Genomic DNA, 14,344 nt, shown 5'->3' on the forward strand with positions numbered 1-14,344 from the left:
CTTGTCTAACAGAAATCTTGTTTTTGACTTGTTTGGTTTTATTTGTTTGCTACTTTCACTATTACATGTCTTTAGATTTTTTAAATAGTGATAAAAATAGCAGACAGAAATGTCTTATACTGTACAGGAAGGTAACCCTGAGTGGCAAATTTGTTTTTAAGTGTAAAAAAAAAAATCATCCTGGAGTTTTCTGAAATAGAAATTCCTAAACATGGGTGAATCTAACAGGTAATTCTGCCAATACAATGTTCTGTAAACCATTGTCATAGGATTGGATTCTCACCTGAAACTCATCAAGTCAGGGAAGAGCACGTTTAAAGGATTGTTCAGCTTTGGTCTCTTCTGACTGCAATTATGGACAGCACTACCTAATGTGAAAAGAGCTAGGGATGCATCAATGAATGGAAGTTGAAAAGTCCAATACTATTAACTATTTAGAACCCAAAGAGAGTTACCATTGTTACCCTGTTTCCCATTCAAATCTGTTTTGTTCCACAACTTTCCAGCTTCAGATTTTTTTTAACAATATAACACAGTTCATATCTCTAAAAAGAAACTGTAACTAATGGAAATTATGTTTTGAACAAGAGAAAATAAGTTGTTTACCACGGATTCATAGTACCTTTTTTTCAAGCCCCTAAGATGGAATTCAGCTCATCCGTCTCCTGTAGGATTTGATTTATATGTAAAAAGCCTAATAATCAAATAAGAGGCCATTTGATGGAATTTAAAGACCTTTAAACATGTCATGGTAATGGTGCTGGGATCCCTGAATACTCCAGCTTATTAAAACCAGGCATATATTCCTCTACTGCTAATAGAATCAATATAAACTGAAAGTTCCTACAGCTTTTCCAAAAAACCAGCAGTTGTTCTCTAAATATTCACTACTAAAATTAGAGGCCATTGAGGTAGCTGTGAAAATATTCTAATGTTGGAAAAAAAATAAGAATATTGCAAAACTAGAGATCTAAGTAGGGCTGTCAAGCAATTCATATTGGAAAATGCTTTTTAAAAACTGGGTAAATTTGGAATTTTGTTCTTTACTTTGATTCCTTAAGGAAGCACTTAGTTTTCCATTTTAGTTGCCTTTTTATTATTTTAACACATAATTATAAACTTTTTGTGTGTGTTTATTTTAGTTGAAGTATAATTGACATATAGCATTATATTATTTCCAAGTATACAATATAATGATTCCAATTTGCATACATTGTAAAATGATTGCACAATAATTCTAGTTACCATCTGTCACCATACAAAGTTACAAATTTGTTTTCTAGAACTTTTAAGATTTATGCTCTTAGAAAGTTTCAAACACGCAATAAAATTGTTTTAAAGCTAATATACTCCTTGATTTCTTTTTCTCTTAAGAACCTGTGATATGCTGTATCAGAGGTTGGTAATCCATGCAGACTATGGCCCATGAGCCAAATCTGGCTGTGGTGCATGCATTTGTAAATGAAATTTTATGAAACTCAGCAACCTTCATCTTTCATTCATTTACCTGTTGTCTTTGGATGCTTTCCCATTATAATGATAGAGTTTATCACAGTTGAGATAAAGACTGTGTGAACCACAAAGTGCAAGATATTCATAAATTGTTTCCAGAAAGTATAGGTTAAACCCTGTCGTGGATACTGGAGAAGGAAATGGCAACCCACTCCAGTATTCTTGCCTGGAGAATCCCATGGACAGAGGAGCCTGGCAGGCCATGGTCCATAGGGTCACAGAGAGTTGGATACGACTGAAGTGACTAAGCATGCACATCATGGATACCCCTTTTTTAAAATTAATTTTTATTGGAGTATAGTTCCTTTACAATATTGTGTTAGTTTCTGCTGTAAAACAAAGTAAATCACATATATATCCCCTCAATTTTAGATCCCCTTCTCACAGAGCATCTAATAGAATTCCCTGTGCTATACAGTAGGTTCTCATTGATTTTATACATATTAGTGCATATGTGTCAATTCCAGTCTCCCAATTCATCCCACCCCCTCTCCCCCTTTTGGTATCCATGCATTTGTTCTCTCCCTCTGTTTTTATTTCTGCTTTGCAAATAGTTCATCTGTATCATTTTTTCTAGACTACACATATAAGTGATATTATATTTGCTTTTTTCTTTCTGACTCACTTCAAATAGTATGACATTCTCTGGGTACATCCATGTTGCTGTGAGTGGTATTATTTAATTCTTTTTAATGTCTGATTAATATTCCATTGTATATATGTACACACATCTTCTTTATCCGTTCCTCTGTTGATAGACATTTAGGTTGTCTCCATGTCCTGGCTACTGTAAATAGCTCTGCAATGAACATTGGAGTGCGTGTATTTAATATCTCTTTGAATTATGGTTTTCTCTAGGTATATGCCCAGGAACGGGTCATCTAGTAGTTCTATTTTTGTTTTTTGAGGAACCTCTATAGATTTCTCCACAGTGAGTGTATCAATTTACATTCCCACCAAAAATATAGGAGGATTCTTTTTTCTTCACACCCTCTCCAGAATTTATTGTTTGTAGATATTTTGATGATAGCCATTCTCACTGATGTTAGGTGATACTTTATTGTAGTTTTGATTTGCATTTCTCTAATAATTAGGGATGTTAAGAATCTTTTTATGTGTTTGTTGGCCATCTAGATGTCTTCTTTGGAGAAGTGTCCATCTTTTTGGTAGATCTTCCCCTCATTTTTTGACTGAGCTATTTATTTTTTTGATACTAAATTGCATGAGCCGTTTTTATATTTTGGAGATTAATCCTTTGTTGGTTGTTTTGTTTGCAAATATTTTCACTAATTTGAGGGCTGTCTTTTTGTTTTGTCTATGGTTTTCTTTGCTGTGCAAAAGCTTTTAAGTTCAATTGCATCCCATTTGTTTACTTTTGTTTTTATTTTCTAGGAGGTGGCTCAAATTTATATCAAGAGTGTTCTGCCTCTGTTTTCCTCTAAGAGTTTTATAGGGTCTAGCCTTACATTTAGATCTTTAATCCATTTTGAGCTTATTTTTGTGTATTATATTAGGGAGTGTTCTAATTTTATTCTTTTACTTATAGCTATCCAGTTTTCCCAGCATCATTTATTGAAGAGACTGTGTTTTATCCATTGTGTATTCTTGCCTCTTGTTGTCATAGATTAGATTACCTCTTGTTGTCATAGATTACCATAGGTGTGTGGGGTTATCTTTGGGCTTTTTATCTTGTTCCATTGATCTGTATTTTTGTTTTTATGCCAGTACCAAACTGTCTTGATTGCTGTAGCTTTGTAGTATAGTCTAAAATCAAGGAGTCTAATTCCTGTGTACCCTTCTTTAGGATGTATGTAAAACAGCAAAATTTTAGTTCCAATATTCAGTAATAGAAATAATGCATTTTAAGAGTACCTTCTGCTAGTACATTTTAAATCAGCCAAAGTGGAATATAAAATCTGAGATGAAGGAAAATTTAATCTGGCACAAGTTCATATTTTCTTACTACAAAGGTTATAATAATTTATAAACATAAATTATTTTATTTTTAAAATATATGTTATGAACAAAAAGAAGTATGATAAAGTTGTCAACTGAGATGCTTGGAAATTTTTTCTATGACTATAATTCATTGGCTAACCTCCTGAATTTTCTGATCTCTCTCTTGGAACTCTGTTTTATGTGGCTGTTGACAATGTATTAGAAATATGTAGTCATTTGTACTATTTTAGCAAATAGAGATCTTAAGAAGCAATTATTATTTGTCTTTACCTTCTGTCACTGGAAATTTCTCTGCAAATGAGTTCAGTGAACTCAATGAAAAAGAGTCTAGTTAAAAGTAATACATTCAATTAAGAAAATTAACCTTTGGTTAAGTTTTATATGTTCAGTACTTTAAAGCCATATAACTCATAACACTATTTTTATGTTTTCTAGATTTGGATGATCCAGTAGTAACTGTTCATCAAAGTATAGGTGAAGCTAAAGAACAGTTTTATTATGAGAGAACAGTGTTCCTCCGGTGTGTTGCCAATTCCAATCCACCTGTGCGGTACAGCTGGAGACGTGGCCAGGAGGTATTACTACAAGGATCTGATAAAGGCGTTGAGATTTATGAACCCTTCTTTACCCAGGTAGGAACTGAGGTAATAATATTTCCACCCCACTCTGCTGGATACTTTCCTAACTCTGGCAGCATTGCAATACTTCAAATATTTTTCTATTTGAAAAGATAGTTTTATAAAAATAGCAATATATATTTAGTTGAAAGATCAGAGAACTCAAATAATGAAAAACAATTTGTTTGTTTTTCATGTAGTAGTTACATGTATCAAGTTACCTCTTGAAAACAAGTTAAATGAATGTATCCTAAATATTTTTTTGTCCATAGATTTATTTGGTTTTGGTTTTAGGGGAAAAAAATCTATCAAATTTTTTTTGTTCTTTCTCAATTTTGGCTTAGTTTAAGAATAGAATCATAATTATGTAAAAGTTAATATATCTTAGTCATTAAAAACTTATTTAGTAAAAAGAACATTTGAATTAATTTTATGTAGAGCACATGTAATATGGAACATTCTTCTGTAATGCATTTTTTAAAAATTTTATTGAAGTGTAGTTGATTGAATTAATGATTCTTGAGGAAGACACGGAAGTTGTGGAAATTTTTGAATGCTGTAATTATAAAGATATTTTTTGACATTTAGAAAAGAACACAAACCTAACTAACAAAGAAAAGATTTTAAATTAAAAAACATGTACTTGGAAAAAGTTTCAAAATAATTGTGACTATTATTTTTTTAATTATATAGGTAACAAGAATCAGACTACACTGTTAAAAGTTTGAGGCATCAAATATCCATAAGGAGAGAAATATATAACTAAATTTAAAATATTATAAATATTCTAACTTCAGAATGTTAAAGAGTTTTACATTTCACATCGCAGCTCTCTAAAGATTATCCTGAGATTATAAATTTTCCATCATCCCATTTTTTATCAAATGCAGCATTGAATCCATATTGCAGTTCATTATGCAATTTTTACTAAAATTCATTGTTTTTAGTTAGCAAAATAACTTAAAAATTTGTTAACACTATTTAGTAGCTTGATATCCCTAAGGTAAAAAAATCTGAATAAATGATCACCTATCATCTATTTGCTTCTTCTATTGTCAACTTCTTTTAAAATACAGATGTTGTTAAAATTCAGAAAACATAACTGTCTGTTCATATGATATTACCATACTAAGCAATTCTAAACACATATTCACTAAGTACTGAAGCACTGTTGGCAGCTTCTTACTTGCAGAAGGGTCTTGTCACTTAAAAATAAACACGTGCGTCTTGCCCAAATTTGGGGGAAACTTTTATGTTTTCCAAGTAATTAATAATTTGTTTTAAAGTTATTAAATAAGCACAATCAAATTTTTCTTTCATTCCTTTAAATTTGTTGCTGTTTGTGTGTTAGCACTCAAAAAATGTATCTTAAGGAAGCTCTCAGACTAGTAACTGTTGATTCTGCCTTTTAAAAGTTACTTATTTTCTCTTCCTTCTTTATTTTTCTCCCACCCTTTATGAGAAAAGAAACTTTTTAGTTTGAACATTTCAATCCTGATACTTTGTTTGATATGAATATTATACTGTGCTGCATAACAGATGCTTTTTCTGCTTTTTACTGTACTTGGAACTCTGCTGTTTGGACCCTCTGAATCAATTATCTTAAAAAAGTGTTTAAGAAACAAATTGTTCTTAAAATTTTGTGCTCTGGATTCACCAGCTTAGCTGATAATTGCCAATAGCATATAATTTTAGCTCCCATTTTAAAATGTCTTTCCTGCCTTTGGTTACTTGATTATTTTATCTCACCTCCTAAAATGGCTATGTATTTATATCTGTCTTAAAAATTATGTAGAAGCAAGAAATGCTTCAATATTTTTATGTTATATATGTACTTAATTTGTTAATACTAAGTGTATTTTTTGTAGGCAAGATTGATAAAGCTCTCAAACAACAGCACATGGAAGGTACTTATGACCACAGAGAATGTTGGGTTTCTCATGGACAAATGTTATTAATTGTCTTTCTTCATATGGCATAAGCTGATATGTTGCACACAAGTCCATTTTTGTTAACACTATAAGTCCATTTTTGAATTGCTCCACCTTGTTCTTGCTTATCTAAGCTCCTAACAGTGAACCTCTTTCACTGTTCTAGTCACACCCTCTATAGACTTGCCCAGGGTCTGCATGTTCTTAATTCCCCCAATTAGAATGCTATTTAGATAACATGGCAGGGATCTTCTTTTTTTTTTTTTTTAATTGATCCACAACTCATTTAATTAGGTTTAGTGTCCACTATTTGTTTCTTTTTTTTTTTCTTTTTTTTTTTGGGGGGGGTTTTGTCATACATTGATATGAATCAGCCATAGATTTACACGTATTCACCATCCCGATCCCCCCTCCCACCTCCCTCTCCACCCGATTCCTCTGGGTCTTCCCAGTGCACCAGGCCCGAGCACTTGTCTCATGCATCCCACCTGGGCTGGTGATCTGTTTCACCATAGATAGTATACATGCTGTTCTTTTGAAACATCCCACCCTCACATTCTCCCACAGAGTTCAAAAGTCTGTTCTGTATTTCTGTGTCTCTTGTTCTCCTTTGCATATAGGGTTATCGTTATCACCTTTCTAAATTCCATATATATGCGTTAGTATGCTGTAATGTTCTTTATCTTTCTGGCTTACTTCACTCTGTATAATGGGCTCCAGCTTCATCCATCTCATTAGGACTGGTTCAAATGAATTCTTTTTAATGGCTGAGTAATATTCCATGGTGTATATGTACCACAGCTTCCTTATCCATTCATCTGCTGATGGGCATCTAGGTTGCTTCCATGTCCTGGCTATTATAAACAGTGCTGCGATGAACATTGGGGTGCACGTGTCTCTTTCAGATCTGGTTTCCTCAGTGTGTATGCCCAGAAGTGGGATTGCTGGGTTATATGGCAGTTCTATTTCCAGTTTTTTTAAGAAATCTCCACACTGTTTTCCATAGTGGCTGTACTAGTTTGCATTCCCACCAACAGTGTAAGAGGGTTCCCTTTTCTCCACACCCTCTCCAGCATTTATTGCTTGTAGACTTTTGGATAGCAGCCATCCTGACTGGTGTGTAATGGTACCTCATTGTGGTTTTGATTTGCATTTCTCTAATAATGAGTGCTGTTGAGCATCTTTTCATGTGTTTGTTAGCCATCTGTATGTCTTCTTTGGAGAAATGTCTGTTTAGTTCTTTGGCCCATTTTTTGATTGGGTCATTTATTTTTCTGGAATTGAGGTGCAGGAGTTGCTTGTATATTTTTGAGATTAATCCTTTGTCTGTTTCTTCATTTGCTATTATTTTCTCCCAATCTGAGGGCTGTCTTTTCACCTTACTTATAGTTTCCTTTGTAGTGCAAAAGCTTTTAAGTTTCATTAGGTCCCATTTGTTTAACACTGAGAACTCATCACCTGAGAAAAGCTTTCCCTGACAGATCTATCTGAAGTAACATCTCTCCCCTTTCAGTTACTCCTCCTTAAAACTCAGTTTTTTGTTTTTTTGGTTTTATTTTTTTCTACAGCACTAAAATTATAAAATTATCTTATTTGTGTATCTGGGCATAAACTCAATAATTATAGTGACTTTGTCTTTTCAATAACTCACATGGTACCTGACACATGGAAGAATCTCAATGAACATATTGAGCCAATATTCCCATGAAGATGTCTGGATTTTTAACCAAGGAATGTGTGCTTAGTCACTCAGTTGTGTCCTATTCTTTGTGACCCCATGGACTACAGCCCGCCAGGCTCCTCTCTCCATATAATTCTCCAGGCATGAATACTGGAGTGGGCTACCATGTCCTCCTTCATGGGATCTTCCCAACCCAGGGATCAAACCCAGGTCTCCTGCATTGCAAGTGGATTCTTTACCATCTGAGCCACCGGGGAAGCCCAACGAATAGTTAGATTTATTAGTAAATCCTGAAACACTCTTTGTGACTCTACTTCTTTTTCCCCACTAAAGAAAGCTTAGTGAAATGTGAATCAGAATGATATTAAAATTAAATCAATTTTAGTGTATTTAATATCTGAACTGTTGATGATTTTCTTGTTGTAATTTTTAATTGATTTCTAGTCTAATTTCACTGGGTGGGAAAGTTTCAGTCCTTAGAAGTTGAGACTTGCCTCTAATGTACCTCCATGAATGACCCTTATGCAACCACAAATTGTGATTCCAAAATTGTTCAGTTTCAGTTGGGTCATATTTGTTAATTTTGTTGTTCAGGTATTCCACATATTTCCTGATTTTTTTGTGTCTGCTCTTCTAAAAGTTGTTGAGAGTATTTAGTTAATGTCTATGACTATGACTGTGGATTTGTCTCTTTCATCTTCATTTTTATCAATTTATGCTTTATATATTTTGAAAATATATTGTTAGAACTTGTAGAATTAGAATTTTTATATCTTCTTAGTGGATTATCTGGAGAAGGAAATGGCAACCCACTCCAGTATTCTTGCCTAGAGAATCCCGTGGACAGAGGAGCCTGTTGGGTTGCTGTCCATTGGGTTGCACAGAGTCGGACATGACTGAAGCGACTTAGCATGCATGCACGCATTGGAGAAGGAAATGGCAACCCACTCCAGTGTTCTTGCCTGGAGAGTCCCAGGGACGGAGGAGCCTGCTGGGCTGCCGCCTATGGGGTCACAGAGTGGGGCACAACTGAAGCGACTTAGCAGCAGCAGCAGTGGATTATCTGAGCATATTATCTTTCTGATATTGTATCTTCCTGGTAAGTTATCACTCAGAAATGTACTACTGGCAGTGCTTCTTGCCTTATGTCTGTTTTGTCTGTCATTAATTTAACTATACACACTTTCCTTTGGTTGGTGGTCCTCTTTAAGGGGTGGGGAAGAGTAGTAAATATTCATCTCTTTACTTTCAAACTTCATTTTTGCAACACATTGCTTATAACCAGAATATAGATTTTTGTTGTTGTTTTAAGCCAGTGGAACTATCTTAATTTTTAGTACATTTAATCCAATGACTAATATTGATTTCTTTTTTTTTTCTTACCATGTTAGGCTCTTCTTTTATTAATTTCTCTCTCTTTTTGCCTTCTGAGTTTATCAGATATTTTAATTATTCCACTTTATCATCTATTTAACTAAAATTTAAAATTATCTTAATAGCTTTTATTGGTTACCTCATAAAATTACATCATGCATGCTTAATTATTACTTTGGCACTTCTTCAAGAGTGATAGAACTTTAGAATAACTTAGCAATATCTGCCCTTTTAATATTTTATGCTATTTTTTGTCTAGTACTTTAATTCTACATATATTTTAAAATCAACAAGATTTTTTTTTGTTCTTTGAAATAATCATTATTCATTTAAATTTATCAATATATGTCCTTTTTTCCATTTTGCGTTGATTTATGTGTAAGGAAACCTTTGGGCTTCAGTTTTTGCAGTTGTATATACATGTGTTCTAGTAACATTTATTGAAAAGGTCTTTGTTTCATCACTGAGTTTCCTTGTCACTTATATTGAAAATCAATTGCCCCTAGGTATTAGAATGTTTCTGAGCTATTTATTCTGTTCCATTGATTTATATGTCTGTCTTTATTTAAATACCACACTGTTAATTCCTATAGCTTTATAACAAGTCTTAAAATGAGAAAGAATAAGTCCCTTAACCATGTTCATCTTTTTCAACTTTGTTTTAGATGTTTTCACTTCTTTGTATTCCCACTTAAATTTTAGAATCATCTTGATTTCTGCAGAAAGTGTGATAAGATTTTGAGTGAAGTTTTGTTGAATCTGTAGATCAATCTGAGAACAATCTGAGATATTAAAGTTATGGAACTGAGGATGATTGATATTGGCAATGTATTAATACCAAGCAAGAAAAATCTGATCTGCTCCATTTCAGTTTTACCTATCATGTGTAGTATTGTTCTATGAAAATTCCAGAGCATATGTAAGATTTTCCAATACCATTTTTTTTAAATTTTTTAGATACTTCTTTGAGTATGTTCATGTATATATGGATATTTATCATAAATGCATAGGAAGCTAATCATTTATTTAAGAAATTCTCAAGGGTTTCTTTAAAACAAATGCCTCTTGGGTTAAGGCGTGCGTGCATGCTCGGTGACTCTGTTGCATCTGACTCTTTGTGACCTCATGGACTGTAGCCCACCAGGCTTCTCTCTCCATGGGGTTATTCCAACCAGGACACTGGAGTAGGTTGTGATTTCCTACTCCAAGGGATCTTCCCGACCCAGACATCCAACCTGAGTCTCTTGAGTCTCCTGTATTGGCAGGCCAATTCTTTACCACTGCACCACCTGGGAAGCCAGTTATTGTTTTGTTTCTCCAGTGGTCCATAGTGTGTTTACATTTGTGTAGGAAACACACATGCAGAGGCCCACTGAGCTATCTGGTACTGTAAATATGTGATCTGTGGGGCCTAGTATGAAAATAATAACTGGTTAGGCTTGCTGTGTATGCCCGCTCTTTAGAAAACAATATACGACCTGCTGTTGCCAGAGTTTTATATCTGACCATCAGGGCTGCCATTTTGAAGTTCTGCTTGAGTCCACAGTTTCTTTAGGAGGAGAAGACACATATGATAACATTAATACTTTTGTATAATTGTGAATATAGGGAAATATAGAATAAGCAGGATTTCTCTAAAAGTTATCTTATATGAAAAAAAAAAAAAACTAGAATCAACACATTGAGAATTCCAGGGCTCATTCCAGCCTCTAGGGCACATTTTTATAATACAGACACATAAGATGTAAAAAACATTTATTTACAGGGAAAGAACATTTATTAACCCATGAATTTATTTGATAACAAACAGCATTCTCTTTAGTACCTTCTAGCTGCACTGGAAATTTGGAATCATGGTGAACTGTGATCATCCAGGAGAAGAAAGGAACACCATAGATACAGCTTGTGGTCTTTATTTTTACAATGATAAAACAAACATTTTATGTAGATTCTAATTTACAAAGTTAATCATATCTAGTTGTTTTCCCCTACATTGAAAGGTAACCCAAACATTTCTGAGTAACTATTCAGAATTATGTAACTGAAAGGAAAGCATCAATTATTTGGGGTATATATCATAGTTGCTTTAGATTTAAAATTAACTTTGCTTTGTATCCTTAAAATGCTTCCCAATATTGAGGGTTTTTTTTTTTTTTTTTTTTTTTTTTTGCCTTCCTGTAATGGCTTTGTAGTTCTTAATGAGATAGGAATGGTATTTAGCAATACTTTTCTTTTTACTTATCAGGCTACTGTGTATGTATATGTATTCTTATGTGTTAATGATTTCTTAGACTGTTGTTTCCCAAAAACTGCTATGTGTACTTTATTAGGAAAAAAATTTTCCATTTTAGTTTTGTTTGTATTGGAGCACTGCAGTGATATTTTAATTTATTTTCATAGACCCTAAGGCCTCTGTGGCTACATAGTGTAAATAAGATCCAGTTAAAAATGATTGAGATCTGTTTCGTACAAGATTCAGGCAACTCTCTATCAGAGATACAGAGGTTACTAGGCAAGGCTCCTCCTAACTTTGATATTACAGGGATAAATCAAAGAGAACATTCAAGATGGAAAGCAATAGCTTGTATAATATACAGAACGATGATAACATCTTCAAAGATTGGCCACCCCTCTGGTTGGCTGGAATAATGATTGGTATATGGGGGCAATAGTGGACCGCAAAGCTGGAAAGATATATTGGGACTGTATATACTGTGGATGGATTCAAATGACAGATAATAATCTGCTTATTTTTAATATTAGAGAATTACATTTGTTTTAAAGATATTATGTTTTGCTGTTCAATAACAATTTCTTGTTTTTAATAAAATAGAATTTCTAAGATAATGAGATACATCTGCCTCACACACACATTCATACTAAGTTAATAACTGTATCAATTTGAATTGAATATTTATTTTACCATACAGTAGAAATACAGAACCTTGACTGCACCTTTTTATAGATCATGCTTCCAGAATGAAATTGATCTGTGTTCCTGAGGTGGATATGAATAAGTCTAAGAGGAATAATTATGCTTTTCATACTTCCACTCACTTAATACGGGGTATGCTGGATAGCATATATTGTTATCTATTTAGAAGTAAATAAATAAATTAACTTTTAGAGCTAAAAAATGAGTGTGAATTGATCTTTTTTTCTTTTTATTGATATATGAAAGTAAATATTAAAAGAAAGTTCAAATTCCTTTTCTAAGTAAAATAGCATTACTGTTTCAGGTTATGGGTATTATTTCATTAGGCAATAATCACCTTTGGTAAGGGCCTTCCTTTTATTTATTTTAAAAGTTTCAAAAGTTTAAATCTAAGTATTTCAAATAATCTTGTGAATGTTAAAGAAACTTGTACTTCAATTTTACAAAATACATGTATTCTTGCTATTTCTTCAGAGGTTTTGTAAAGATGTTCATGACATCATCTTGTGCATTGTAATTACACCAACTAATTGCAAGACTGAACATATTTACATCAATTATGTAATTAGTTATAATTAGACTAATTAGGCTAATTATACAATTAGACCATGATTAACTGAAAATTCCTTTTTACAAATCATAGAAATTCACATGAAAATATAAATCATTTTAGTTCAACCCAAATGATTCTCCAGTCATATGATAGCTTAACCTTGGGAGATGGTGGACCTGGAAGTCACAGTGAGTTATTTCTCCATTCCATCTGTTCTTCTCATGTGTTCACTTTGCTGCTCTGATCTGCATAAGAGTTAACTAGGATATGCCATACACAAACCATTATATTTATCAGACCATATCTGTTGGTCTATAAAGGGTAGGAATCATCTCAAAAGTAAAGTTAGGTCTTAAAAACTCACTATTACTATCACTACCTAGTTTATAGTCTTTGTTTTTAGATAACATAAACACTAGCAGCATTTCTAACCACAAGAACTTAGGTATATACAACATTTCAAGAATGCATTTGCTATAAGAATGACCTCTTTATTTTAATGGCCAGAGCTTCATTGCTGTTGGTTTGAATGTATTTGATTGTTTCATCAGTCCCTTGGGGTTTGCTTCCAATTTACCTTTGCTTGCTAATAGTGGACTGTTCAGTTCTTCTGTGGATGGTCCCTAACTCAGCTTCTTAAATCTATCATTCATCTTACCCTAATATTAATTTTTTTTCATTCTTACTATTAAAATTAGAGTCAACATGGTTCAAAAATTTTTACTGAACACATTATGTTCAGAACAATGAGTTGGATCTATTCTTTTATTTTTTTAATTTTTATTGGAGTATTATTGATTTACAGTGTTGCACTAGTTTTTGCTGTATGTGCGTATGTGTGTGCTCAGTCATATCTGACTCTTTGCAATCCCATGGACTATAGCCCTCCAGGTTCCTCTGTCCATGGAAATTTCCATGCAAGAATACTGGAGCGGGTTGCCATTTCCTACTTCTGGAGTTCTTCCCAGCTCAGGGATTGAACCTGAAGTAAACCATCTTTATGTATACATGTATCTTCTCCCCTTTGGACACCCCTCCCACCTCCCATCCCATCCATCTAATTCATCACAGAGCACCGAGCTGAGTTCCTTGTACTTCACAGCAGATTCCCACTGGCTATCTATTTTACACATGGTAGTGTATATATATCATTATTGCAAGGAAGAGTTTTCAAACTAAAAATCTCTTACCTCTGAGACAGTCTCTAAAAGTATATTTTTCCTACATGCTTTCTATTTTCCGAGTTAATATCTTTGATCTAGTTATACCAGTTGTGTTTGTTTACATGTTTATGTATGTTTCTTGTAGTTTGCATTGTATATTTATAGCAATACTACCCTTTCCACTATATAAGATAAGGTCACGTTAAATTCCGCCCTAATTGTGCAGTGTTTTGCTGTGTGCTGTGCTTAGTCGCTCAGTCGTGTCCGACTCTCTGTGACCCTGTGAACTGTAGCCTGCCTGGCTCTTTGTCCATGGGGATTCTCCAGGCAAGAACATTGGAGTGGGTTGCCATGACCTCATGAAACATAAGTGTACAACTTGATGTGTTTTTTCACAGAAATCATATTTCTCTTAGTAGCATGAAGATAAGGAAACAGAACTTTTGAGCACCTTCTCTATGGTTGTAGTTAATTTTAAGTCAAAAGCTGGTTATCTCTCAAAATGTCATAGACAGGAAGTTTGGCATAACATTTGAAAGAATTTGAAAGAATTTACTTTCTCTGATACAATTTTTCTTTTTTAACAAAGATTAAGAAGAAGCAAGAGAGTTACCATGTA

The 14,344-nt window shown here is 33.5% G+C and overlaps 1 protein-coding gene across 2 annotated transcripts in view; it reads left to right on the forward strand.

Moving 5' to 3' along the window:
• MDGA2 (MAM domain containing glycosylphosphatidylinositol anchor 2) overlaps positions 1-14,344 on the forward strand; it is an 867,711-nt gene that overhangs the window by 531,241 nt on the left and 322,126 nt on the right. For both annotated transcript variants that reach the window (XM_043920701.1, XM_043920702.1), the window contains exon 4: positions 3,907-4,103. In XM_043920701.1, the coding sequence (XP_043776636.1) occupies positions 3,907-4,103 (197 nt within the window). The remainder of the gene's footprint in view (positions 1-3,906; positions 4,104-14,344) is intronic.

This window comes from Cervus elaphus, chromosome 12 (genome assembly GCF_910594005.1).
Source record: "Cervus elaphus chromosome 12, mCerEla1.1, whole genome shotgun sequence".
Lineage (NCBI taxonomy): Eukaryota > Metazoa > Chordata > Mammalia > Artiodactyla > Cervidae > Cervus > Cervus elaphus.